The sequence below is a fragment of the Ictalurus furcatus genome, chromosome 4 (assembly GCF_023375685.1).
Source record: "Ictalurus furcatus strain D&B chromosome 4, Billie_1.0, whole genome shotgun sequence".
NCBI classification, from domain to species: Eukaryota; Metazoa; Chordata; class Actinopteri; order Siluriformes; family Ictaluridae; genus Ictalurus; species Ictalurus furcatus.
The window spans coordinates 28,913,275-28,939,446 of record NC_071258.1 but is presented as its reverse complement, the minus strand read 5'-3'; the positions used below and the strand labels follow the sequence as shown (position 1 = coordinate 28,939,446).

Sequence of the window (26,172 nt, the reverse complement as noted above, 5' to 3'; positions counted from 1 at the left end):
TGCCTTTTCCCAAAGAAAATACAGTAAAGTTTACACCAATCAGCAATAACATTAAAACCCACTGACAATTGACATGAATAACATTGATTATCTCATTGCAATGGCACTTGTCAAGGGGTGGGATGTATTAGGCAACAAGTGAACAGTCTGTTCTCAAAGTTGATGTGTTGGAAGCAGGAAAAATGGGCAAGTGAAAGCATCTGAGTGACTTTGACAGTGGCCAAATTGTGACTGGTTCAGGGCATCTCCAAAATGTCAGGTCTTGTGGGGTGTTCCTGGTATGCAGTGGTTAGTACCCACCAAATGTGGTCGAAGGAAGGACAACCGGAGAACCGGCTGCAGAGCACAAATTGCAGAACGTTAACGTTGGCTATGATAGGAATGTGCCAGAGAATGCAGTTCATTGCAGCTTGCTGTGCATGGGTCTGTGTAGCCAAGGGCCCATGCTGATCCCTGTCCACTGCTGAAAGCGCCTACAATGGCCATGTGAGCATCAGAACTGGACCATGGAGCAATGGAAGAAGGTGGCCTGGTCTAATGAATCACGTTTTCTTTTACATCATGTGGATGGCCAGGTGTGTGTGTGTGTGTGTGTGTGTGTGTGTGTGTGTGTCGCTTACCTGAGGAAGAGATAACACCAGGATGCACTATGGGAAGAAGACAAGCTGATGGAGGCAGTGTGATGCTCTGGACAATGTCCTGCTGGGAAACCTTGCATCCTGACATTCATGTGGATGTTACTTTGACACGTACCACCTACCTAAACATTGTTGCAGACCAAGTACACCCCTCCATGGCAACGGTATACCCTAACAGTAGTGGCCTTTTTCAGCAGGATAATGCGCTCTGCTACACTGCAAAAATTATTCAGGAACGGTTTGAGGAACATGACAAAGAGTGTTGACTTGGCCTCCAAATTCCCCAGATCTCAATCTGATTAAGCACCTATGGGATGTGCTGGACAAACAATTCCAATCCATGGAGGTCTAACATCACATCTTACAGGACATAAAGGATCTGCTGCTGACGTCTTAGTGCCAGATACCACAGTACACCTTCAGAGGTCTGGTGGAGTTCATGCCTCGACGGGTCAGAGCTGTTTCAGTGGCACAAGGTGGACCTACACAATATTAGGCAGGTGGTTTTTAATGTTACGGCTGATCGGTGTATAGACGTTAAAAGATAATAATAAAACCCTCAAGGTCAAGGTTATTTTTTTCTGACAGTTTTAAACAACTTGACATCTGACAATCTGTGCACATAGTACAATAAACAATGAAGAATTTTAAGTGAGTGAAGTTTAAATCCATGTGACTAAGATGTGGGACATAATTCACACAATTGTGCACGTTACATAAATACATCCTCTTACACTGGGAGAAATTTAGCACAAGTCATTAGGCACGGCTCTTGGGGTTACAGTACTGATACACTGTCTACTGCGCAAAGAGGATGTTACAAACTCTAGCAGAAAATGGTACAATATAGATTATGTCAACTGTTATAACAGTGGAGTAAAATGCTCATTAGAAGAATGTTGGACATTTGGACATGGGATACAGTTGGACATGGGATGTACCAATCCGATGCTGTGTACCGATATCAGGGCTGAAACAAACCTGAAATGCTAGACTGGTATCAGATTAGATTTGAAATATTTGCCACACAATTTGATCCATGGACAATTTTGTGATCTTGTGCTTGGACATAGTATACAGCTCGTCATAAATGAACCCACCATCACATCTCTGATGTTTCACATAACAGAAGCTTGCGGAGTCGACTCTTATCTCAATCTCCTAAAAGGATCCATTTGGATTGGTGCATCCCCTACTGCAGAGGATTTTACTTCATACAGCAGAATGAATTAAAGGCACACAGTCATAAATTTCTTAACATCAGAGCTTGGTTTGGTGAAGTGCTTCAATGAGGTAAAAGGAAGTAAAAACGCATCATACATTATACCACCGACTCAACAATCTGTCATTCACACACATTTAAAACCACACAATTTAACAAGAAGCATTTGTATTGAAACATAAAAATATAATCAGTGTATGTAGGGAAGTCAGAGAGTTCAGAGAGGGAGGTTTCTGTTGTTGAATGAGCAAGTTCATCTAGTCCTTGATTAACAAAATGGCACAATTTTCTTCTGCCTAAATACTTTGAGCCCTTGCACAAAGAACAAAATGACCTTGAGGCCTTTGATAACACTTGCAATATCACTGGAACATGGTGCAGTCCAAACTGCTTGCTCTCCATGAGAAAAAAAGGAGTCATCTTAAGTATTTTGCACAGCTACCTGACAATCAGCACCTACAGCAAAGAGCAGAAAGCATGTGAACATGACATAAATCATACACTGGCTTAAAAGACAACAACAACTATTATTATTATTATTATTATTATTATTATTATTATTACTACTACTACTACTTCTACTACTACTACTACAATTATTATTATTATTATTATTATTATTATTACATGTTTAGTAGATGTCACTGTTTCAGTATTAGATAAGTTAAAAAAAAAAGAAGAAAAAGACATTTTTAGATTTTTTCAGGAATGTGACGGAAGATTTGTCTAAAGAAAACGTCAATGTGAAGGGCTGATAAAATATAAAAGTAAAGAAGGTCAAAAAAATCAAAAACATTTCACATGTTCAATCGTATGTTGTTCACATGTTGGGGGGGGGGGGACACATTTGAAAATGAATGAATCATGTGAAAAAATCACATGTGAATACTGAAACTTGTATAAAAATCGCATGAGAATACAAGTACAGTAAATCATGAATAAATATCACAGTAAAATCCATAAATCGTGTGAATCACAAGTGAAACGTTGATGTGAAAATAACACTTAAATTAATCATCTGGAAAAAAAAATCATCAGTAAAAACAAAGGAATTCTGAATTACAAAAAAACACACAAATCACATTAAAAATAAAATGCAGAGAAAATAAATAAATCATCAAAAAATAATCACATGAAAATAAATGAATCATATGTAAAATGTGAAAAGAAATGTATCATGTGAAGAAAAATCACGTAGAAAAAAAAAACTGTGTGGAAAAAAAAGAATGTGTGAAAAGTGCACATGTAAAACATAACATGAAAAATGTCTAAAAAAAAAAAAAAAAAACGCACTTCCTTTTAAAATTGTAAAATTCACATGAAGTTAATGTGATTTTGTTGTATAGCACAATAATTTAGTTATTTATAAGCAACTATCATGGTACAAATATCATATAAGTGATCATCGAATACAGTAATTAATACCAGACATTTAAACTAGACTCATTAAAAAAAAATCAGTTGACCTCTGAGAATTTTTTTACAATGTAATAACAACCAAATAATTTTTTTTCCCCCGAAGATAGTGGTCAGAAATAAGTGAAAATTCCTTTCATTGAACACTTCATATCTTCCTCCTTCCACTGTACTCTTCACCACTATGCTTGTGTACACAGTTTGTTCCTTCAAGCCTTTCTGTCAAACTCTGTACCTGTTATATATGTACATGTCCTGCTGATCTCATCACAGTCTGTAGACGTCTCCGCTGTTCAATCACACACAATACAGCGCATTATAATTAATAACAAAAAGGTCATAAACAAATGGCAAAAGCCATAAGAGAAGATAAGGCACAGGTTCACAGACCTCTTTTTAAGCGCCGTCGAGCCAGTTTGATTTGGTCTTGAAGGATTTGGACCCAGTCTCGTGGCCCAGGAAGCTTCTCGATCCTGTTTGCCGTGCAGTATTTTTCTGTGAACACTTCACTCAGACAGTGATGTGAAACTAAGATATTAGGTGAAGGCAGTATACAGTATTACATAACACATCAGTCCACAAACAAAATGATGGTAATGGTGCACTGGACAACAATTTGTATTGTTTTTACTGTTACAAATAAATCTGGGTGCTGCTTTGACAAGATGGAGGTTCTGGACACCAAATTAGCCACATTAATCATTAATGGTCATTCATGCTTGGAATGCAGGAACAAATCTAAGTTATCTGGTGTGTCAGTACTTTGAATATTCTGGTAGGCGGGGCTTATGGATGGGAAGTGGAGCCAAGGACAACACAATGTTTTTGGAATGTTAGGGTTCAGATTCTACTCAAAGCCCCTCCTGTTTAAATATCTGACTAACAGCACATCATATAATTTCTGCAGCAACCATGAATAAGCTTGGCATTTTCCCCCCTGTTTTAAATTCCAGATAAATAAGTAATAAACAATTTAGCTTCTGATAGAATTCTGTTCAACCCTGCTCATCACTACGCTAATGCATGTCCATTTGACCCTTTCACATTACTGCAATATTCATTATATTGCATATCAATATAAACAAAAACAAAAAAAACTCTGCCTCTCTAAGATACTCTTTTTATACCCAGTCATTTTACTGACCTGTTGCCAATTAACCAAAATAGTTGCAAAATGTTCCTCCAGCTCTTTCTTTTCAGTAACACTTACTTTTCCAGCCTTTTCTTGCCCCCGTTCCCAACTTTTTTTAAGACGTGTTGTGGCCATCAAATTCAAAATTACGTGTGATTATTTTGTTAATTAAAAAATGCAATTGCGGGAAGATTGCTGTGAAGAGGTTTAAAACAGTTTTTTAGGGCATCACACCTCCTTGTCGTGTTTTATTCCTTATGTATTCTACTAATAATGCGTTTTCATTATATTGTACTTTCTTAGTCTAAATAATTGCACTTACAGTCTCTCATTTCTGAGACATGATGCTTAATGAATGTAACTGAATTTCGAAATACTTTTCCCGTTTGACTAAAACAAACACCTTCACTAGTATGACCATGAAAACCTCAAGACTTGAAAGACTTAACTTTTAACATTATCACAGTATTACTGGGAAGTTAAATGTTATTGTACTGTCTATATGACAGCGTAATTATTGAAACGTTTGCTACTGTTTTCGCTCACCTTTAATGGCTCCCACTATGTTCTGGTCCAGTCCTTTCCTCTGGTCGTTCAGACCCCTCTTCCGCTTGCCGTTGGGCAGGGAGTTAGCGAGAGTGGCGTCATCGAAGAAGGCACACACCAGCTTACGGAAGAGCAGACTGCCCGAGCGTGTGTAGTTCAGCAGGATGGAGTCCAGCTGTGCCTTCGGGATGAACACTTCATATTCCTCTGCCAGCTGCACTTCCAGCTGCAAGAGAAACAGCTCGGATATTTCATATCACGCATGTTTTATTGCAGCCTAATCACGGATTTTAAAAAGTGGAAAAAAGTGGTTTTAGTACTTTAAATTAAAGTTCACTTAACTTGCAATCTAGTATGTTGCAATCTATGTACTTCTTACTGAAATAGATTCTAATTTGATTTTAATTATGAGCTCATTCTTCTTTTCTTTTTTTTTAAAAAGGGGGGGGGGGGGCAAAGTTAATGGCACCCCTAAGAATAATTACGTTTTGCCAACAAGACATATAGTAAATATATACAACATATGCACATGCAAACACACTCATCTGTACCTCTGTGCAGTTCTGATCTCTGTTCAGGCAGTACTGAGCTGAGGTCGGAGGATTAGATGCGGGTGTCGACGGGGGGCATGGCACAGCCCTGTCTTTCTTTTCATCCTCTTTATTTTCAATTGTTTCATGGCCAATCTTCTCAAAGGATTCAGCCACCATGGGAGTGTGTAGAGGTGTGGGAGTTTTTGTGGATGGGGTTGTTGCTATTATTCTTTGCAATGCCCTCTTCTTACGAGATCTCCTCCTGCAGGTGGGAGATGCGCTGGCCACAGCACGCTGTTTCTCCGGTGGGCCTAACGTTCACATACCACATGTGAATCTGTGCATGTACAAGAAAAAACAAGCTGGTTGTGTGTATGTGTGACACTGTACCTCTCTGAGTCTGCATGAGTTTTCTCATTGTGCGTAACTCCAGCAGAATGGCCTGCAGAGTGCTCTTACAATTGCACATGCAGCAGCTGGACTCTGTCGTCAAGCTGGCAGGCACAGGGGGCAGAGCAAAGTCTGAAGACAGAACATACACACACACACACACACACACACACACTTCTGTGAATGTGATGCACATTTAGTGAGGCAAGGACACCAGACAATGGGCTCGTTACTTGACTTTGTGTGTGTGGGTGCGTCAGAAAGAGAAATGTCTAGACAGTCTAGACGGTTCACGTGCAGGCATTAAATCTCTCTGTCATCCAGGGTGCATCATCCTGGACGTGCAATGCTTCTCCTCTTTTAATCTTACACAGTTAAGTACCAAGTGTTGAATTTTAAGGTACATTGTGGTTTCATTTAACTATACAACAAGCTATAAACATTTGCCAGGGTTACTAATATACAGCACATGCAATCTTTCTTTCTCCAAACGTGATACTCCAAGCTAATATATTGTTCCAAAAGACTTCCAGTTAGTCTAAATGCTTTTAGATGCACGTCTCTGTACTTCTTTTTTAGCAGAGGAGTTTTGCATGGGGTGCAGGAATGCAGATGATTATGGTGCAGGTCGTTGCTTATTGTTGTCTCTGTAACTGTTGTTCATGCTGCTTTCAGGTTATCCTGCAACTCTTTTCTAGTGATTTTTGACATATATTATATATTTTCCCACCACAGGAAAGAAGCGATTTCTGTGCTTAGATGGAACCCATCAAATAAAAACAATTTGCTAATATAGCTAACACTATATAATATAAACTATATAGTTTTTGCCACCTTAAAAAGTATTCACCCCTATTGAATAAAAGTATTCACCCCACTTGAACTTTTGCAGATTTTGTAATGTTACAACCTGGAACTGGAATGGATTTAATTGGGATTTATAACTTCTGATTTAAACAATATGTATGCCATTTTTTGGTGCGAAATCTTTTTTTTTTTTACTGATTGATACTGTTGTGGAAAAATCCCTCCAACCAAAGTCAAAAAACCTCCAGAGGCCAGGGGTTATGGATGTCAAAAGAAATTAAACTTTATTTAAAACAGTAAAGTGAGACAGCCTGCAGAAAGTCCAAATTCTTGCAAAAATACATGGGCTTTTATACTCTTGTGAGACCATGAGCTCATCTCTAGGCGGGGTTTTAATCTCTTCTTTCTAAAAGCAAACCAATCACCGTTGCCTTAATTAATTATTCATGTCTATACGATATCTTACATTTGTGGCGCATGCGCTACCAGTTGGATTTTTTAATAATAAAAAAAAAAGGTTTTATGAGGACAAGGTTTTTACTCTGTCCGCAAATTCACCCCTATACCTTAATGATTTTCTGGCTTTCGTCCCAGCCTGATGCTCTTGTTTCTGGAAGCCTTATCTTTTATTTTGACACTGGTTTGCAGGCTTCAAAAGATTTTGATTGGAAACACAGTTTTGGTGAATGTCTAATTGCTAATTTATTGCCATAGAGTGAAGCTGTCGTAGACAAAGCGCAGGGTTCTTCTAACTCAGTACACAGGAAATACAGAAAACACCTGCTATGCAGTAAAAACACAGGATTCTTCTAGCTCAGCACACACTTAGAATGTAACTTGATTAGAAAGTGTTTTATGGTTTTAGATTATGCTTCTAAATATTGATTATACATATTGATTATGCTTGTTAAGTAATATTGATTATTAGATTATGCTTCGAAGTATTAATTCTAAATGTTAGTTACACATATTAATTACACTTTATCAATATATTCTATAATCCTTGTCCTGAAATTGTTGGGGACAGTTTTGATAGCTCCTTGGTCTTAGTGATGCTTGTTTATTTAGGTATGTTCTCTAATAAAAGTATGATCATGTATTTATTAATTATTATAATAAGGACTGTTCTATACAAACTGTTGTCTTATAAAATAATGCTTTGAAAGTTGAATGCTTATACTGAATATTGTAGCTACAGTACTGTGGAACTTATTCCTCTGCTTTGAGACCCACCTCTGCTTTTGCCCTGGTCCAGCATCTTCTGGGTTTTGGATCGTGTGTCATACTGACTGTGGGACACTGAGTTCCAGCCATGCTCAGGCTCTTCAGGGCCTTGCTTGTGACTCAAAGTCCAGCTCAAACCCTCCTCTTGTGGCTCCTCTTTAAGCGTTTCCCCCTCTCTGCCCACTCTCTGGTACACACGTCCTGCCTTATCACTCAGCAGCCGCATCATGCCCGTAATCTGCTTCTTAATCTCCATGCCTTCCTCACCTAGCCATGCTGAGAGAGATTGGGGTAAAAACTTCAGCACCCATCACTTACATGTTGTATTAGCATAACATCATGAATAGTAGCCTACTTTCATTCTCAGAGGCATCCAGAAGTTCACTGTCCGTGTCCATGTGCTCCACACTGTCAGACGTATGTCCATAGTCTAGAGGAAGAAGACCTACTCAGTATTATCTTGCAAAACTTTCAGAGCATTATAAAAAATATTCTAGGTCAATTGAGTTCAAAATTGATAAATTGAATAACAACAGATACAGGATGCACAGTGGCTTAGTGGTTAGCACATTTGCCTCACACCTCCAGTGTGTCTCCAGTATGGGGTTTCGATTCCCGTTGCTGCCCTGTGTGTACGGAGTTTGTATGTTCTCCCTGTGCTGCGGGGGTTTCCTCCCCCAGTCCAAAGACATGCATGGCTGTAGGCTGATTGTCTAAAGTGTCCATAGTGTATAAATGGTGTGTGATTATGTATGTGCCCCGTGCTCCCTGGGATAGGCTCCAGGTTCCCCACGACCCAGTAGGATAAGTGGTATAGTAAATGGATGGCTGGATGGAACAATAGATACAGTAGCAGACATATTATGATTAGCTAGCTGGCAGAAAGTGCTGCACTGTTATTCAAGAAATGCCTCTTCAATCTTCCATTAGAGCTGCTTAATTTCTTAACATCTTGTGATCTCTGCCTAAAGTGACTATAAATGTGTCACCCCTTATTCATAATAGTATCGTGAAGAATCAGATTACATACTTAGCCAAAAAAAAAACTAAGCTCATGATTACAAATCTCACAGGGATGTTTATAGCTGCTATACTGTAAGTGGTAACAGGAACTAACTTGTTCCACAACATTAAATTATCTATAAATTGTTTAAAGTATGACGTGTCATTCATTAATAAATTAAACATTGTATTCATTGGTACATTGCTGTGGTATAAGCATAACATTTTGAGTGGTAACCTTGTGGTAACAATTCCGGACATGCTGCTATAGGAAATCTTTGACTCCTCTTTCCATCAAGCCACATCACACCACTCTGTCCTTGATTATTTTCCTATAACAGCAGACCCTGTGGGTTTTTTATTTATTTATATTCTTTACATGGAATAGCCTACAGCTTTATTGTGCTATTTTTCCACTGTCAAAGCTGCCACCACATTAAAATCACTTTGTTAAACTGGGTCACTCCAATGTACATGTTCTGGCTACGTCCCTGTTAGTTTGGCTAAATAACAGTAATAGTATTAACCATATGCCAAAATAATACCTTTAAAGTCTGTAATTCTGGCAGAAATTCATTGAAGCTGGCTGTTTTAAAGCACATGTACACATGCTGCTTAGACTTGAACACTGAATGCTAGGGAAAGATCATGAACGTTCTGAATTAACAAGTAACCTAAGTGGTTAGGCAAGTTGAGACACTAACTTGTCTGATTGGTTAGATGTTGGTGGTCTATAGGGGTGTGTAATATTTAAGAAATATATCATGATATTTGAGGACATTTTTACAATATGCTAAAATTATAATATTATTTAGGTTTTCTGACAGAGAGGTGGTTTTAAAATACCTGTAAAAAAACATTTTAACAACAAAAAAAAGGAATTTTAACAAAAAAATAAGAAAAATGAAACACAAAGTAATGTCCAATCTCTTTAGTCTGTATTATACTGTGTTATAAAAATACTGCTGAAAGGACCCATCATATCGCTTACAAGGGCACTGATTTAAGTGTAATTCATCATGATATTTGCATACAACCCAGTCCTAATAGTTTGTATCTTTTTTTACCTCCCATTTAGCTGTCCCCTCTCTTTTATTAAATAGCTAATATCTCAAAATTGCATCTATTTTTTATGACAGCATATTTTTAGACACTAATAAGCCTAACATTCATATACAGTTATAGAAGAGTTAATAATTTATAATCTGGAGTCACCCAGAAGAGGATGGGTTCCCTTTTGATTCTGGTTAATCTGGAGTTTTCCTCACCACTGCCACCTCTGGATTAATCATTATGTATAATGGATTCATTTTAATAAAATTTCTAGTTAAAATTTTATACCTGGATTTCTATAAACTGCTTTGTGTCATTACTATAATGTACATATTATACACCGATCAGCCTTAACATTAAAACCACCTGTCTAATATTGTGTATGTCCACCTTGTGCCACTAAAACAGCTCTGACTCGTCATGGCATGGACTCCACAAGACCTCTGAAGGTGTGCTGTGGTATCTGGAACCAAGACGTCAGCAGCAGATCCTTTAAGTCCTGTAAGTTGTGAGGTGGGGCCTCCATGGATCAGACTTGTTTGTCCAGCACATCCCACAGATGCTCGATCTGATAGAGATCAGGGGAATTTGGAGGCCAAATCAACACCTTGAAGTCTTTGTCATGTTGAAATCTGTTGCTGGTTCACCAGTTGTCCTTGCTAGGACCAACTTTGTTAGGTACTAACCACTGCATACCAGGAACACCACATAAGACCTGCTGGTTTTGAAGATGCTCTGACCCAATTGTCCAGCCATCACAATTTGTCCCTTGTCAAAGTCGTGCAGATCCTTATGTTTGCCCATTTTTCCTGCTTCCAACACATCAACTGACTGTTCACTAATATATCTCCCCCAGGTTCCACTGTAACGAGATAATCAATCTTATTCACTTCACCGGTCAGTGGTTTTAATGTTATGTCTGATCGGTGTATACGTCCATTATTAAAAGAGCTACATAAATAAAGCTGAACGGAATTGAATTTTCATCAAGGGGGCATTTTTCGCTACTGTTAAAACTGGCAAACAATTGCATCACTTTCTAATACTAGCCTAATCACTCTCACATATTTCTGTGGCATTTGTTTCACTGATTCATTCATTCATTCATTCATTCATTCTTTTATTCATTCATTCATTACTCCATTACTCCATTTTTCCACCTAAGCCTCAAAAATATATATTTGGCATCCCATTTCAAAATTTCTTTTGGCACATAAAATCAGGTGGAATAAAAAAACAAACAAGCAAACAAACAAACAAAACAGCAGTGTTATGCACTACATTACTGGATGACGCAATCTATACGGCGCGCTCCCTGATGCTCGTGCCCGCGCAGTTAAAATCCCACCTGTAGGCAGTCTGGTGCTTTTCAGAGGTCACACACACACACACACACACACACACACACACACACACACACCTACATCATTAAAATATATATTTCAATAAAAGCAGGCCTAATCCTGAAACAGGCCTGTAGCTATATTTCTATATTTATTACTGGAGATTAAAGTGTAATAAAAAGAGGCGACAGTAATAAAGGTTGTGTGACAGAGACGTGAGATCTGGGGTTCATGCTTTTGTGGACATTTGGAGATCTGAGATCTGGGATTTGACATGCAGTATGTTATTCCCGGCTCTCTGTCTACTCGCTCCTTCGGTTTTATTGTTTGCGTTTGGTGAGAATATTAATAATAATAATAAAAATCTCTTACCTGAGTCGCTGATCAGTTTAAAGCTCTGTGATTTCCGGCTCCGTCTCCTCTCCGCCAGCTCCATGTTTAAGACCGGAGAGGATCCAGAGGAGGATTTAATCACAGGAAAGAATTACACTCCATCATTCATAATCCTGCCAAGTGTGGAAGAAGAGCTCAGGACGGGAGAGCGCTCGGTTTTCCCTGGATAAAGATGCGTCTGTCCATCCGCATGCAGGATGAGGAGACCCCGGTGCCGCTCGTTTCGGATGCAAATAAATAAATCGCTTAATTCTTTCTTTTTTTTCTTTCTTTTTTTTAATTCGTCGCATCTGGTCCTCTGCGCCACCTGACGGTCGCTAATATTTTGTGGGGCGCAAATGTGAATGGCCGAGATTTGCATTGAGGTGGACTTAAAAGATGCAGGCAGGAACACTCTCTCTCACTCTCACTCTGTCTCTCTCTCTCTCTCTCTCTAACTCTCTCTCTCACTCCTTGTCCACTCTCTCTTTCTCTCTCTCTCTCTCTCTCGCTCTCTCTCTCTCTCACTCTCTCTCTCTCACACACACACATACACATACACACAGTCAACTGTTAACCAAGAGAAACTTTTCCTCTGTCTGATTCTGTCTGATCTCTAAGTCAAACCCTTTTTTTTTTTTTTTTTTTTTGCCCAGTACTAAGGTATCGACAATAAACCATTGTTATTATGGAGCATCTGGATTCAGAAGAAAACACTAAACAAAGGCAATAAAGTGGAAGAGAATATTTTAGACCTAATTTTTGTTTTTTATATGATGCACCAAAAACAAGACAAAAAACATAACGTTACTGCAATAAACATGTATGCAATAAACATTAAATGTAAATATGAATATGAATGTATATAGGCTACACATTTCCACTTGTGTTTTGATGAAGCTCAGAAACTCTTTTATATTAATAGTTTATATTAATAGTTTCTTTTTAAATATATGGCACTGTGTAAACGTCTGCTGAAGATACCTTCAAGAATAATGAAATTAAACGTTTCTACGTTAAAAAAATACTATAAAGAGCAGTAAAGTGTAATAAATGAAACAAAGCTAATATTTGGTGTGACGACCCTTTGCTTTAACCATAGAATTCATGAACCAACAAACCTACACGAACGCATAAAGTGGGTCAAAATGCCCCATATTGGGTCCAATTATTTTCTTAAAATAAACAAACAAACAGATAAATAAATAAATCAAAATTGGGTGTCCTGTTAATTCAATTATTTAAAAAATGGGTGATACACAAATGTTTTCATTTAATCATACATGTTTACTTGTTCACGTCCCTAGTACATATGCAGTACAAAACATAAAAAGAAGTTTCTTAAGGCTTACATGGAATATATATATATATATATGGGGCAATTTGACCTGCTTTATGCATTGGTTTAAAAAATAAAATAAATAAAAAAGTAGACTCAGTTTTATTGAGCATGTGCAGAACAGACACGGTTCTTCTGGAGAATTTGACTGTTGCACTTGCATCTTATTTCTGCAGCAAAATCCAGCAGCCTTCATTGTGTTTTTGTGGTCTCTTACATGATATGCTACTTTTTGTACTGACATACAAACATTTTTCTGTAACATTAAATTTTTGACCTGACTTCATAATGTAGAAGTAATTTTTTTTTTTTTAAATAGGGTGCTTAAGTCTGCACAATACTGTATATGTGTACAGCAACCTTAGATAACTACACAAGTGGAAAGTATTATGATGATGATTATGATGATGATGATGATTGTTATTAGCAATAAGAAGAAGAAGAAGAAGATAAAGAATGAAGAGATGAAGAAGGAGAAGGAGGAGGAAAAGAAGAAGACGAAGGAGGAGGAGAAGAAGAAGCAGAAGGAGGAGGAGGAGGAGGAGGAGGAGAAGAAGAAGAAGAACGAGAAGGAGGAGAAGGAGGAGAAGAAGAAGATGAAGGAGAACGAGAAGGAGGAGAAGGAGGAGGAGGAGAAGAAGAAGAAGAAGAAGAAGAAGAACGAGAAGGAGGAGAAGGAGGAGAAGAAGAAGGAGAACGAGAAGGAGGAGAAGGAGGAGGAGGAGAAGAAGAAGAAGAACACCAACAAGAAGTAGGAGAAGGAGAAGAAGAGCCTTCACCTTAATTAACATGGGACGCAATACTTAATCACGTGCCACTACACGGCTGAGCCACTAGAAGGCGCACGCGCAAGCCTAATCGCACAACGTTTGCCGGAAGTCTTTAATCATAACTTCCTGTTCACTGGCTGCTAGCAGCGTACGTTTGTTTAATCTACGCAAGCGATTTTTTCGCATCTTTAACAAACAGCCCAGAGACTCGCGATTCCCGAGAAATGGACATTCTGAAAGCGGAAATCGCCAGGAAGCGGAAGTTGATGGAAGAGAAAGAGCTCGTGGACGTGAGTGTTGGATTTAAACGGTTTAGTTTTGCTAGCTAGGCTGTATGTTTTCCTTCAGCTAGCTAGCTAGCTAAGCGTTAACGGACTCTCCTAGCTCGGTGAACTCTGTATTTTGTTGTTTTTTCAAGCAGTAATCAGTGAATTTATGAGTCATGTGCCGGTGTAAGTGTATCAGAGCAGGGAAACACTAAATACACAGGACAGAAGGACAGGAGTTGCTAACTACTAACATGGCTCCTGGACTGGAGCTCACATGGCTTCGTATTGTAAATATAATTTTCACCATATCATGTAAAACTACAAGTTCTATCTTATTTCGTGGATATAAAAGTCTACACACCCCTGTTAGAACTTCTGTGTTTGTTTTATTTTAAAAAAAGAAAAGAAAAGAATAATAAACCAAGATGAGTCATGCCAGATATGTGTCCACCTTTAATGTGATAAAGCATCCAACAAATTCAAGTGAAAACAAAGAAAACTCTCAGAATATCCTGGCTGTGTGAATGCTGACACTTAACTAATACTTGGTTAAAGCACGTATTGCTTATAATACAGTGCTCAGTCTTTTTGGGGTGAGAGTCTTGTAACTTATCACATCCTGATTTGGTGATTTTATTCTCCAGATTGATGAAATTCTGAGGAAATGGCAGTCAGGCTTTCATTTAATATCTGTTGATATTTGAGTCCATGATGCCATGTATCCTAACAAAATGTCCAGGTCCTCTGGCAGAAAAACAGCCCCAAAACATTAAAGATCCACCACCATATTTAACCATGGACATGAGGTACTTTTCCATATGGCTACCTCTGTGTGTGCCAAAACCACCTCTGGTGTTTATTGCCAGAAAGCTCTATTTTGGTTTCATCTGACCATAGAACCTGATCCCATTTGAAGTTCCAGTAGTTTCTGGCAAACTGAAGACACTTGACTTTGTTTTTGGTTGAGAGTAGAGGATTTTTTCTTGAAACTCTTCCAAACAACTTGTGGTGATGTAGGTGACTTCGGATTGTAGTTTTGGAGACTTTCTGACCCCAAGACGCAACTAACTTCTGCAATTCACCAGCTGTGATCCTTGGAGATTTCTTGGCCATTCGAACCATCCTCTTCACAGTGTGTTGAGATGATATAGACATTCATCCATTTCCAGGTTGATTCATAACATTTCCAGTTGACTGGAACTTCTTAATTATTGCCCTGATGGTGGAAATGGGCATTTTCAATGCTTGTGCTATTTTCTTATAGCCACTTCATATTTTGTGAAGCTCAACAACCTTTTGCTGCACATCACAGCTATATTCCTTGGTCTTACCCATTGTTATGATTGACTAAGGGAATTTGGCCTTTGTGTTACCTCATATCTATACCCCTGTGAAACAGGAAGTCATGGTTGAACAATTTCCTGTCGCTAGTCACCCAGGTGTACTAACAAAAATGTCAAATATCAATGGGAATTTACTTCAAATATATTTTTCTCATATGAATTCATAGGGGTGCCAATAACTCACACTGTATTTTGTTTGCAATTGTTTATCCATGAGCGCATGGTATTTAAAAATATATATATTTTTTTTAACAAAACATCAAAAGGTTCGTCACAACAAAGATGTTTTTTCACAGACTACTTTGTTCATATTTACCAAGGGTGCCAATATTAGTGGAGGGCACTGTATACGTAGCAAGTTATCTTATTTTAGAGCTAGTACGCTGCTAGTTGTTTATGCAGTTTAGACACCATAATATAACCTATGCATGTGTTTTAGTGATGTTTACCATAATAATTTTCCAGGACACAAAGAAGTACTTCAAGCGAGGTGATCTTGCCAAGAAGGAGGAAGAAGACTACTACAAAAGATGTGGCTACAATGTAAGTTAATGAACACCGTGTGAACTCCCTTACTAAATCCCAAATCCACGAAAATCCCTTTGATGAACTGGATGTCAGTCAGACAGTGTGGCATCAACTTCTTTGTCTACATTTTCAACTTATCCTTGATAACTGAGTGTGCATTTCTCATTCTCTTTCAAACCTCTTTCTCTTGAAATGTCTGTTCTTCTCTCTGTGTCCCTGTGCGGGTGTGCAGGTTGCTCATGAACAGCCTGTGAAGCAGGTATAGTGCACACAGGCAGAATGCACCAGTATGCATGACCTTGTTTTTAATGTATGCATTAGAGAAAGAACTATTAAACGAATTTACATGTTTCTTTCCTTTTCACCTTTGCTTTCACTGTTGCATGAAGCCCACAGCAGCATTTGCTTGAAATCTACCTTACTGTAATTTATTTATTATTATTATTATTATTATTATTTGCCGTTTAAGTAGTCCATGGGAATAAGTACAGCTGTTCCTCAATGTGTTTTGCACTACATGGCCGAAAATTTATGGACACCAGACCATCACACCCATATGTGGTTCCTCCTCAAACTATTGAAAGCACACAGTTGTACAGGATGTCTTTGTACTAGAGATGCACCGATGGAAAAACATCCGATGACCAGGGCCGATTATATCCTGTCACTCAAAAGAGGGCGGGAAAACACATGGATTTTGTGCTGTGTGTAAAGATGATGTCTCTCGTGTGGAATGATGACAAACCTGCAGTTTGTAATCTCTGTAAGCTCTGCACTGATAACATTTTACACCGGACGTGGGCAGAAGTGAAGCGGGAGTTTCGGCGAGTCTAATATTTATTTCTTTATTTTGTCGCGCTACTCGTGCTGAATTAAAGCACCGGTACACTGTTGAAAGATTTAAATGAAGATGAGTTGACAAAAAAGGTAGTATATATTGCACAAAAAATATTAGTGTAGTGTATTTCATATCCGGTTAATGTTAATATATAAAATAGTTTACACTATATATTACCAGTTTGATGGTTGAGGATGAAGTAGAACTGCTTTTGTTTGTGTTGAGTGAATGTGAGCCTAACAGATTTAATATAAATTAATAACATTCAATAAGTTAAGAAATCTTACTTTAATCTTCAGAATTTAGTTCATGTGTATTTGTTAATGTGAGTAATGTGTTTTGTGTTTGAGACCAGTTACTGTGAAGAAGCTTGTGAAATGGAGAGAATAATTTTTATTTGCATTTCTTTCAGAAATTTAATGCAATTAATTATTGTTCATTTAAAAGAAGGTATAAAAGACAGAACTATCGGTATCGGCCGATTTCACTCTGAATAATCGTTTATCGGTATTGACTGAAGTTTAGTATCGGTGCATCTCTACTTTGTATGATTTAGCATTAGTTTCCCTTCACTGGAACTATGAGTCCTGAACCTGTTCCAGCATGGCAGTGATGCGGTGCACAAAGCAAGCTCCATGAAGACATGGTGTGTTAAGGTTGGAGTGGAAGAACTCAAGTGTCCTGCACGGAGCCCTGACCTCAACCTCACTAAACACCTTTGGGATGAACTGGAACGCCGACTTCATCAGTGCCTGATCTTACAAATGCTCTTGTGGATGAATGAACACACAGCCCCACTCCAAAATCTAGTGGAACGCCTTCCCAGAAGAGAAGAGAAATATGGAGGTTATTATACAGCAAAGGGGGACTAGATCTGGAACGGGATGCTCAACAAGCACATATGGCTGTGAACGTTAGGTGTCCACAAACATCTGGCCATGTAGTGTGTATTCATGTCTGTATGAAGGCTGAATTGTGTGAGAATTGACTTTGTCCTGTCTTAAGCAGCTGCATGTGCTAGACATGCGTATGATGTGTCAGAGTTTGCTACGGGACGTTCACATTAGAGCGTGGAGAAGAGGATTATTGAAGCCTGATTTATACTTCCATTCAAAAAGTACTTCAGATGTGGCGGAGCTTGAAAACGTCGCTCTTCGAAACCGACGCATCCGACGTGGCGCTTAGGTCTTCAGTGACTGACCAGGATCAGTGTGTGAATAATCCACCAAGAGAGCAGAAACCTCCAGAAGCTCTAACTGTGTCTGGAGAACAAACACTATTCTCAAACACATCTATCACAGAGCAGTCATTGTTGCAGTGAATCTGTTAATTTATCTGCATTTCCTTTCGAGGTTAAAGCATCACTGCTTTTAATCCGTGTAGCTTGTAATATGTTCTTAACTCTTTGGGGGTATTTTTAAGTCATGGAGGAAATTTAGTGGTCTGTTCTCTTTCAAGTCAGTACAGTGGAATTAATGTTTAGGGATTTTTATTAAGGTGTATTAGCGTAATCACTAAGTACTGTTTAACGTTAGGTTCCTCGGAGAAAAGTTCCCGTTTTCCGTTAAACAAGCCGCAGAAAAACCAACCAGCGACGTCCTCGTCGTCTCATTTGAAGTATTTTTCCAAGAAGCTCAATATATTATTTGCAAATCCTCCTACTGTTCTGAAAGACTACGAACACACCAGGCTGTTAAAAGCTCATTTCAGAAGCAGGTCTGATGAAGCATAAACCAGGCTTTGTTTTCTTTAGCAAAAAGATAAACAAAATAGATTTTACACACTCACTCATTTGTGCCTCTTTCCTCTGTTCCTTATCCGAAGCTGGAGAAGAAGAAGCAGCAGCAACAGCAGCAGCAGAAGGAGGAGGAGACGGCGCCGTCGTCTACGTCATCCAACCCCGTACTAGAGCTGGAGCTCACCGAGGAGAAGTTACCCATGACCCTCTCTCGACAGGAGGTACGTGTGAACAGTTCCTCGTTCCGCTTTGCTCCTCGCCGCGTGTTATGATGCGGTGTATTGACTGCGTGTAACTCACGTGCAGGTGATCCGGCGTCTGAGGGAGCGCGGGGAGCCGGTGCGTCTGTTCGGAGAGACCGATTACGACGCCTTCCAGAGGCTCCGCAAGATCGAGATCCTCGCACCGGAAGTGAACAAGGCAAGACGTCTCACGTGTTAACGTGATCAGCTTCTCACAGACACAGTGTTGGTCCTGACTCTGTGTGTGTTGTGAACGAATGGCTGTGTTTTAGGGTTTGAGGAACGATCTGAAGGCTGCTATGGATAAAATCGATCAGCAGTATTTGAATGAGATCGTAGGAGGACAGGAGGCTGGAGATCCAGACATGCAGGATGATCTTAAAGTGCATGAGGAGAACACCACCATCGAGGAGCTAGTGGTAGGAAATTAGTCAAATCTCAACCTAGTACATGTTCCACATTTTTCTGAGGACATGTCTACTTTCAGTTTGTTTGATTGTTTGTTTGTTTAGTATTTGGTTTGAAATTCCCACTGCACATAGTTAAACGAGCTAAAAAAGAAAACGAGACGTCGGCTGAAAACATCCGCATAAAATTTTCACTCACTGGTCAGAAATATGTTGATGGCGCGTTTCACGAGCACAGAGAACACTAAACTGGCATTCAGTAAACGATGAAGTATAAATAACTAGATTGAAATCAACTAGTTTATCGCATTTAGTGTTTTTTTTTTTTTTTCCTTCTGTTTTTGTTCATTGGTCCAAATATTTCTGCAGTACTTTGTCTCAGTTGAGCAGCTCACATCTACGAAAAAATGCAGCAACTTAAAATCCGCTGCATGTTTGCTGATTCAGAGGCATTTCCTCACTGCAATCGAACTGCACCAGGGTTTGCTGGGAGTTTTATTTCCCACCGCGTTCCTGAAACCGCTCTAAGTGATGTAGCGATCTGTAATGGAACAAGTTTCTCAGTTTCAACTGTGAGCCTGCAGGTGGTGCTGTGGTTCAACTCCTAAAAACATATGCACATCATCATTAATAGTTGTTATAATTCAGCACAAACTGGCTTTCTTTGTTAATATACGCTGCTATGTGCATGTGACGATTTATTTCTAGTTGTACGATGTTGTACATTATACGATGTTATACGTATGTTATACAAATGTTTTATTTTTTGAAGTAATGTAATCATTGTGATGTTTTAAGTCATGTGTTATAACTTGCAGGCTCTCGGTGAATCTCTGGGCACCGGAGATGATGTGAAAGATATGGATGTTATAGAAAAAGTGATGCGGGTGAGTCATGCTTTAAGGAAAAAAAAAAAAGTTATTTCTACAATGTTCTGTGGTTGGAGTAGTAATCAGAATGAAACCCTCTTAACCCTCAACTGCTCAGTTGTATAAATGCGATAAATGTAAGTTGCTTTGGATAAGGGTGTCTGCCAAATGCTGTAAATGTCAATAGTTTTTAGTTAACACTCAGTACATTTACATGGACAACAATAATCCAATATTAACCAGATTAAGACAATGCTAAGGAACTAGCATGTAAACAGCGATTTCTGATTACCTTAATCCGGCTCAAGTCATACTCGAAGTAAACACAAATCAAATTAAGACTTTTTTTAAGATGCCTATTTTAGTCGCCTTATCGAAGGGCATTAAAGACATGTACACACCTTAAGCACACTATTAATGTCTGCTTCTGACGGCAAACAAGAGAGCACGGTTGCTTCCGAAACCGCGTACTACAGTATATTGTAGGTGAGAGACATGCATTCCGACTACTATATAATAGGCAAGTACACGGTGTGGGACGCAGCCCACTGCTTCAAGCAGTTGTCTATTAGCACGTATAGCATGACAAATAATTAACTGCACTTAAAGCTTTCATAAAATTAAAAATGAAACACCTAAAACTGTATACGGTCCCATAACGAAGACCAACTGTATGTCGATATGTGAAATTCTGGAGGGAACGTCAGACAGCGTAGTGCGGTGACGTAATGACGTGTGCCGTTAATCGATCTATGTTCTATAATATGTAAAACAGGAACGTGAAAGGAATATTCTAAAAGCGACTAATGTAAACACCTTAATCACAATATTGTCTTACTCAGAATAAGGTCAATAATTAGATTACTGCTGTCCATGTAAACGTAGTCACTGTTACACAAAGTCATATTCAAGTGAATGATTCAGAGTGTTTGTTTATTTGTGTGTAATTTTGAAATCGAACAGTCATCTCCTTATCATCATCATCATTGTCTCCAGCTTTCTGGTACATTTTCTACCTTAAACTTGGAGAGTTGAGTTCTAAGGAACATGATGCCAAATGCGATAAGGAGGAAAAACATTATTTGTTTATTCAACATGGCTGCTGCAGTGATGATATAGCACTGTTCATGTTTTTATTTTTTATTATTATTATTTTTTTTTACAGATAACAGTAATATGTGCTTTATTTATAACTACATTGGCTGTATTTTCAGGAAAATATTTAGTGTTCAACTTTCATTACAGTCTACAATATACATAAAATGTCTAGAAAAGAGTTTAAAAGCTACGTTTGATTGTTCCTGACCGTGTGCGTTTGGGTGTGTAGTTCTTGCTGGGTGTTTGGGCTAAAGACCTGAATAGCAGAGAGGACCGTATTAAGAGGAGCGTACAGGGAAAGGTGGCCAGCGCAACACAGAAACAGACCGAGTCTTATCTAAGGCCTCTGTTCCGAAAACTGAGCAAGAAGGTACACAACTTTACTAGACTGTTCTCTGTGGGACAATGGGACATACAGTAGAGTTTAATTCGACCTCTTCTGTCTTAGAATTTGTCTGCAGACATTAAGGAATCCATCACAGACATCATTAAGTTCATGCTACAGAGGGAGTACGTAAAGGTGAGTAGTAGTCGGTTTGTGTGAATATAATGCTTTGAAATGTATGTAAAAAGAAAGTTGCCGATTCCTCGTTTCAGATTTAATCAGCTCCAAGTACGGAATGAAACAGAAACCACACCATGATTAGCATGTCATTCTATATTGCAGTGACTCGGCTGATCGAGCACAGACGGGCTTCGTTAGGGTCCAATCTACTAAACGTATAAACCTTTACCATTAAGTTCCAACGCAAAGATTCGATAAGCTTCTTACATCACAGTAAAGAACATTTCTGAAGAGGTCGGGGGGGTTGGGGGGTGAACGAGGTTGATTTCTATCAGTGCGGAAAGGAGTTTGGAAGCCGTTTCTGCTGCTCAGAGACGACCACAGTGTGAGTCATAAGCTGTAAATTTCATAACAGTAGTGAATCTGCCCAGTAGTGATTGACCTGCCAACATCTTTCCAAATCAACCAGGAAGTCATAACGGATCCAAAAAAAAAAAAAAAAAAACATGCTAAGAAATGCAGGCTTCTGTTGCCTCGGTTACGGTCAGGGTCTGTGACCGGCAATCAGAAAGAGATTGCGCTTCATGGGAGAATAGTAAGGCAGAAACTTCCATTAACCAAGAACACAAATTTGCCAAGAAGTGCCTGGATGATTCCCAAGCCTTTTTGTGGACAAATGAGTTAAAGAGTAGAACTTTTTTGGATGACTTGGGCCTCTTGATGTCTATGGAATTAAACGTAACTTTTCACAAAACAAACAAAATATGCAACGATAGGGGGAAAAAAAACTTTGTGAACTCGGTGGCAAAAATTGAACACGATCAGCGTTCTTCGCTACCAGTTTTCTACGCTTCGTTTTCACTAATCACGGTTTATAAACGCGGTGCCCTAGTTTTCATCTCCGCTTTCAAAGTTTACGTTCGCTATTCCGCTGCAAACCTCTCGCGTGGGTGTGGCTTAACAGCGATTTACTCTCATTGGCTAGTGAGTTTTGGATCTCCAGCTCGAGGATCCAGCTGAGGAGGTGGAGGACGATGTCGATGACGACGGCGACACTGACTAAGTACGTAAGTAAATTTCCACTACAGGGTACAAACACTGTAACTCTACAGGGAATCGCATCCAGAACGATCTTCAAAATTCGCACCGTTGAAGTCTCTACTTCCTGATCAGGAAGCTATCCATCCAAATCTCGCTAGCCAATGAGAGTAAATCACTGTTAAGCCCCGCCCACCGAGTGGTGAACTTGCGGCACGTACACGGAAACTCTGGCAGCGCATACATAAGAACATCATAGTGAGAGTTAAGCATGCGGTGATACGGGGACGCTTTAGGGACGTGTTGCTGCTTCACAGCTTGGATAAGAATCAAGAATTATGCTTTGTATCAGAAGTTCTACAGAGAACGGCAAATGCAGTAGCCCCAGTCCAATCTGGTAGCTTTTCAGTTTCATCGTTTAGCAGCTGGTTAAGATTTTCTTGTGTCTGCAGAACCTGCTGTGCCAGATAAGTTCTCTAGCTGTAGTGTACTGTAATGTTGGCAGTTAGACTCTGAAATCTGGTCTTTTGACTGGACCTGGAGCGTATTGGCAGAGTGCAGGTGCCTTCTACATGTGTTAAATATTACCTTCTCTGCAGCATTCAACTTAATCTGGCTAGAAAATGAAACTTGCAGGATGTTGTTCTCTAAAGAGCCAAAACACATGGGAAACATCTCGCAGGTTCTGCAAGAAAGAAGTCTTGACGGTCGTAATTCGTGCCAGATGGCTTACGAAGTCTGTCAATGCTTTCAAGCATTAAAATAGAAATAACGCAAGGTACAGACTGACAGCTAGCATAATTCTAGCTAACTTAACAGCTTTAATGTTCTGATTAGAAATGTAGTCTGTGCCATTTATCTATCTTTATCGCATATCTATCTAAAATTGTCACCAAATGAACGAGTCATGACATGAAGCGGACAGAAGAATGTTAATGCGTGTTAAAATCCTACCTAGCGTACACGTGTCCACTAATCGTAGGGTTCGATTCCCGGCCCACATGACTCCACATGCCGAAGTGTCCTTGGGCAAGACACTGAACCCCACGTTGCCCCCGATGGCAAGTTAGCGCCTTGCATGGCAGCTCTGCTACAATTGGTGTGTGTGTGTGTGTGTGTGTGTGAGTGAATGGGTGAATGAGACACCATGTAAAGCACTTTGGATAAAAGTGCTTTATAAGTGCAGACCATTTACCACGTCTTGAAATGATCAAACGTTCTTAGCGACGCGAGGCAGCGTTCCGATTACGTTTTGTTTTGCGCAGGCGAACGATGCTTACCTGCAGATGGCGATAGGGAACGCGCCGTGGCCCATCGGTGTGACCATGGTGGGAATCCACGCTCGTACCGGCCGAGAGAAAATCTTCTCCAAACACGTCGCTCACGTTCTCAACGACGAAACACAAAGAAAATACATCCAGGTTGGTCATCGAGGGAAATGTATTTGTAGTAAACGTTGTAGTGTGTGTATGTCACAGAGGACGTTGGATGCTAACTCTGTCTCTCTTTGTTTAGGGTCTGAAGAGGTTAATGACAATCTGTCAGAAGCATTTCCCCACAGATCCTTCCAAATGTGTGGAATACAACGCTCTGTGATCGACACACACACACACACTCTGCTTCTGGAGCTTCCGTTTCTATTGTAAATATATTGTAAATATGATCAAAGCAACAGTCTGAATAAGTGTTTTAAATACGAGGTTTTTTTTTTTTTTTTAACAACGCTTTATTGTAGTAGGTGTGTTAGAGTTTCTTGACCCCTGACACATCTGAGAGTATGCGTTTTGCTCTCTTTTTCGTTTTTATTTCCAAAAGGCTATTCTAGTTTGTTGATTCTACTACAACCCCAATTTCAAAAAAGTTGGGACGCTGTGAAAACTGTAAATAAAAGCAGAATGCAATGATTTGCAAATCTCATAACCCCTTATGTTATTCACAGTAGAACATAAACATATCAAATGTAAACGTACCATTTTAAGGAAAAAAATAAGGTAGTTTTGAACCTGATGGCCGCAACACGTCTCAAAATTTGGGACGTGGGCAAAAAAGCCTGGAGAAGTAAGTGTTACTAAAAATAAACAGCTGGAGGAACATTTTGCAACTAATTAGGTTCATTGGGAACAGGTCCGTAAGTAAAAAGAGTATCATAGAGAGGCGGAGTCTCTCAGAAGTAAAGATGGGATGGAATCTGGATGGGAGTGTATGTTGCTCTAAAACCTGGTTGTATTTACGAGATACACTGCAGAAGTTTTTTTTTTTTACCCAGTTTTTTTCCCCCTCATGCCTGTGTATAACCCTTTGAATGGAACATTATATTTTTGTTTGTCAGTGGATCATGTGTGCCTCAGGGTTCAGGATGTGACTCCCGAGCTTGGAGAGTGGTGTAATGGTCCATTTATGGACTTTAGATACCGCAGGTATTTGCTGACTCATTCACACCCTAACTATGATTTGAGTTTTGAGTGCTTTTGCTCTAATACATGACAGGAAGTGCTGAATCAGAGGAAGAGTGAGTTACTTACTGCTCTCAGGATAACAGTATACTCTTTATAAAGCAGTTGTCCGTGATCTTGTCAGGAGTTAGCTGTTTCGAAACGCAACATTTAAACAAATACAGCTCCTCCTTTCAGTCGTTACTCGAAATCCATCCACATAAAGTACAAACTTAGTAAGCAACGCCTCACTAGAGAGGAAATGTTGTCCCGTGGTCATTGGGTTAGGATCTGGTGAGTGTGAAGACTATAGGATATGATTTACATCATTGTCATCCTCATCAGATCGTTCAGTCACTTCGTACACTGTGAATGGAGGCCATACTCATCAGGACTGAAATGTTTTATTATAGAATAAAAGGGAAACTTTGTATCGTTTTGTAGTGGTTCTTCCCTCTGAGGGGACGAGAAGGACCCAAATCAAGCCACATAACAGAGCCACCAGTTTTCCTTTAATTTGACTTTATTTTCTCACCACTCTGTCGAATAAACAGCGTCTGTACACAGCAGTGACGGTTTCAAAGGCAATAATTACACAAGATGAGGTTTCCAAGTGCTTGTAACTTTTATAAACGTATTTTGCATACTTATTTTAGTATGCATACTTACTGACCTGTTTTGAATACTTTTGCCTTTTGCATAATACTTTTCTAGTAGAACAGAGCGATTCCAGATGAGATATTGGTAATAGCACTGCTAACTTATCATTGGATTTATTTAATTATTTTATTTTTTATTCACGGTTTTTCGGTTTTAATATGCATACTCCTGTATAAATTTTCCACATTTATATCTGAGTATTATACAGGTTTGCCAGTTGGGACTTCACAGAAAATCAGTGAGCTTGAACCCAGTGTATTTTGAAAAAATAAAATAAAATAAAAATATATGTATGTGAGATATATATAAAATTTATTTATTTCAGTTTTTTTTTTTTATCAGATGCACTGAACAACTGATAAAAGTGAGAAATGTTTTGGTAAGTTCTGCTGTTGCGCTTTAGGCAACGGTTAAAGTG

At 39.1% G+C, this 26,172-nt stretch overlaps 2 protein-coding genes across 2 annotated transcripts; one reads left to right on the top strand and one right to left on the bottom strand.

Annotated features, from left to right (window-relative positions):
• Nucleotides 1-476: 476 nt before the first annotated feature.
• bend7 (BEN domain containing 7) lies at nucleotides 477-12,196 on the bottom strand. The gene is made up of 7 exons (XM_053622286.1): nucleotides 11,679-12,196; nucleotides 8,264-8,338; nucleotides 7,918-8,184; nucleotides 5,878-6,009; nucleotides 5,506-5,798; nucleotides 4,955-5,180; nucleotides 477-3,780 (listed from the first exon to the last, which is right to left on the bottom strand). Exons 1-7 carry the CDS (start codon nucleotides 11,740-11,742, stop codon nucleotides 3,659-3,661), a joined length of 1,179 nt encoding a protein of 392 aa, XP_053478261.1. The 5' UTR covers nucleotides 11,743-12,196; the 3' UTR covers nucleotides 477-3,658.
• Nucleotides 12,197-13,897: 1,701 nt separating this feature from the next.
• On the top strand, nucleotides 13,898-25,663 carry prpf18 (PRP18 pre-mRNA processing factor 18 homolog (yeast)). Its single transcript, XM_053623526.1, has 10 exons — nucleotides 13,898-14,077; nucleotides 15,865-15,942; nucleotides 18,590-18,724; nucleotides 18,810-18,923; nucleotides 19,018-19,164; nucleotides 19,971-20,039; nucleotides 21,349-21,489; nucleotides 21,568-21,639; nucleotides 23,928-24,083; nucleotides 24,178-25,663. The coding sequence occupies exons 1-10, from the start codon at nucleotides 14,012-14,014 to the stop codon at nucleotides 24,256-24,258; spliced, it is 1,059 nt and encodes a 352-aa protein (XP_053479501.1). The 5' UTR covers nucleotides 13,898-14,011; the 3' UTR covers nucleotides 24,259-25,663.
• The last annotated feature ends 509 nt before the right edge of the window (nucleotides 25,664-26,172 follow it).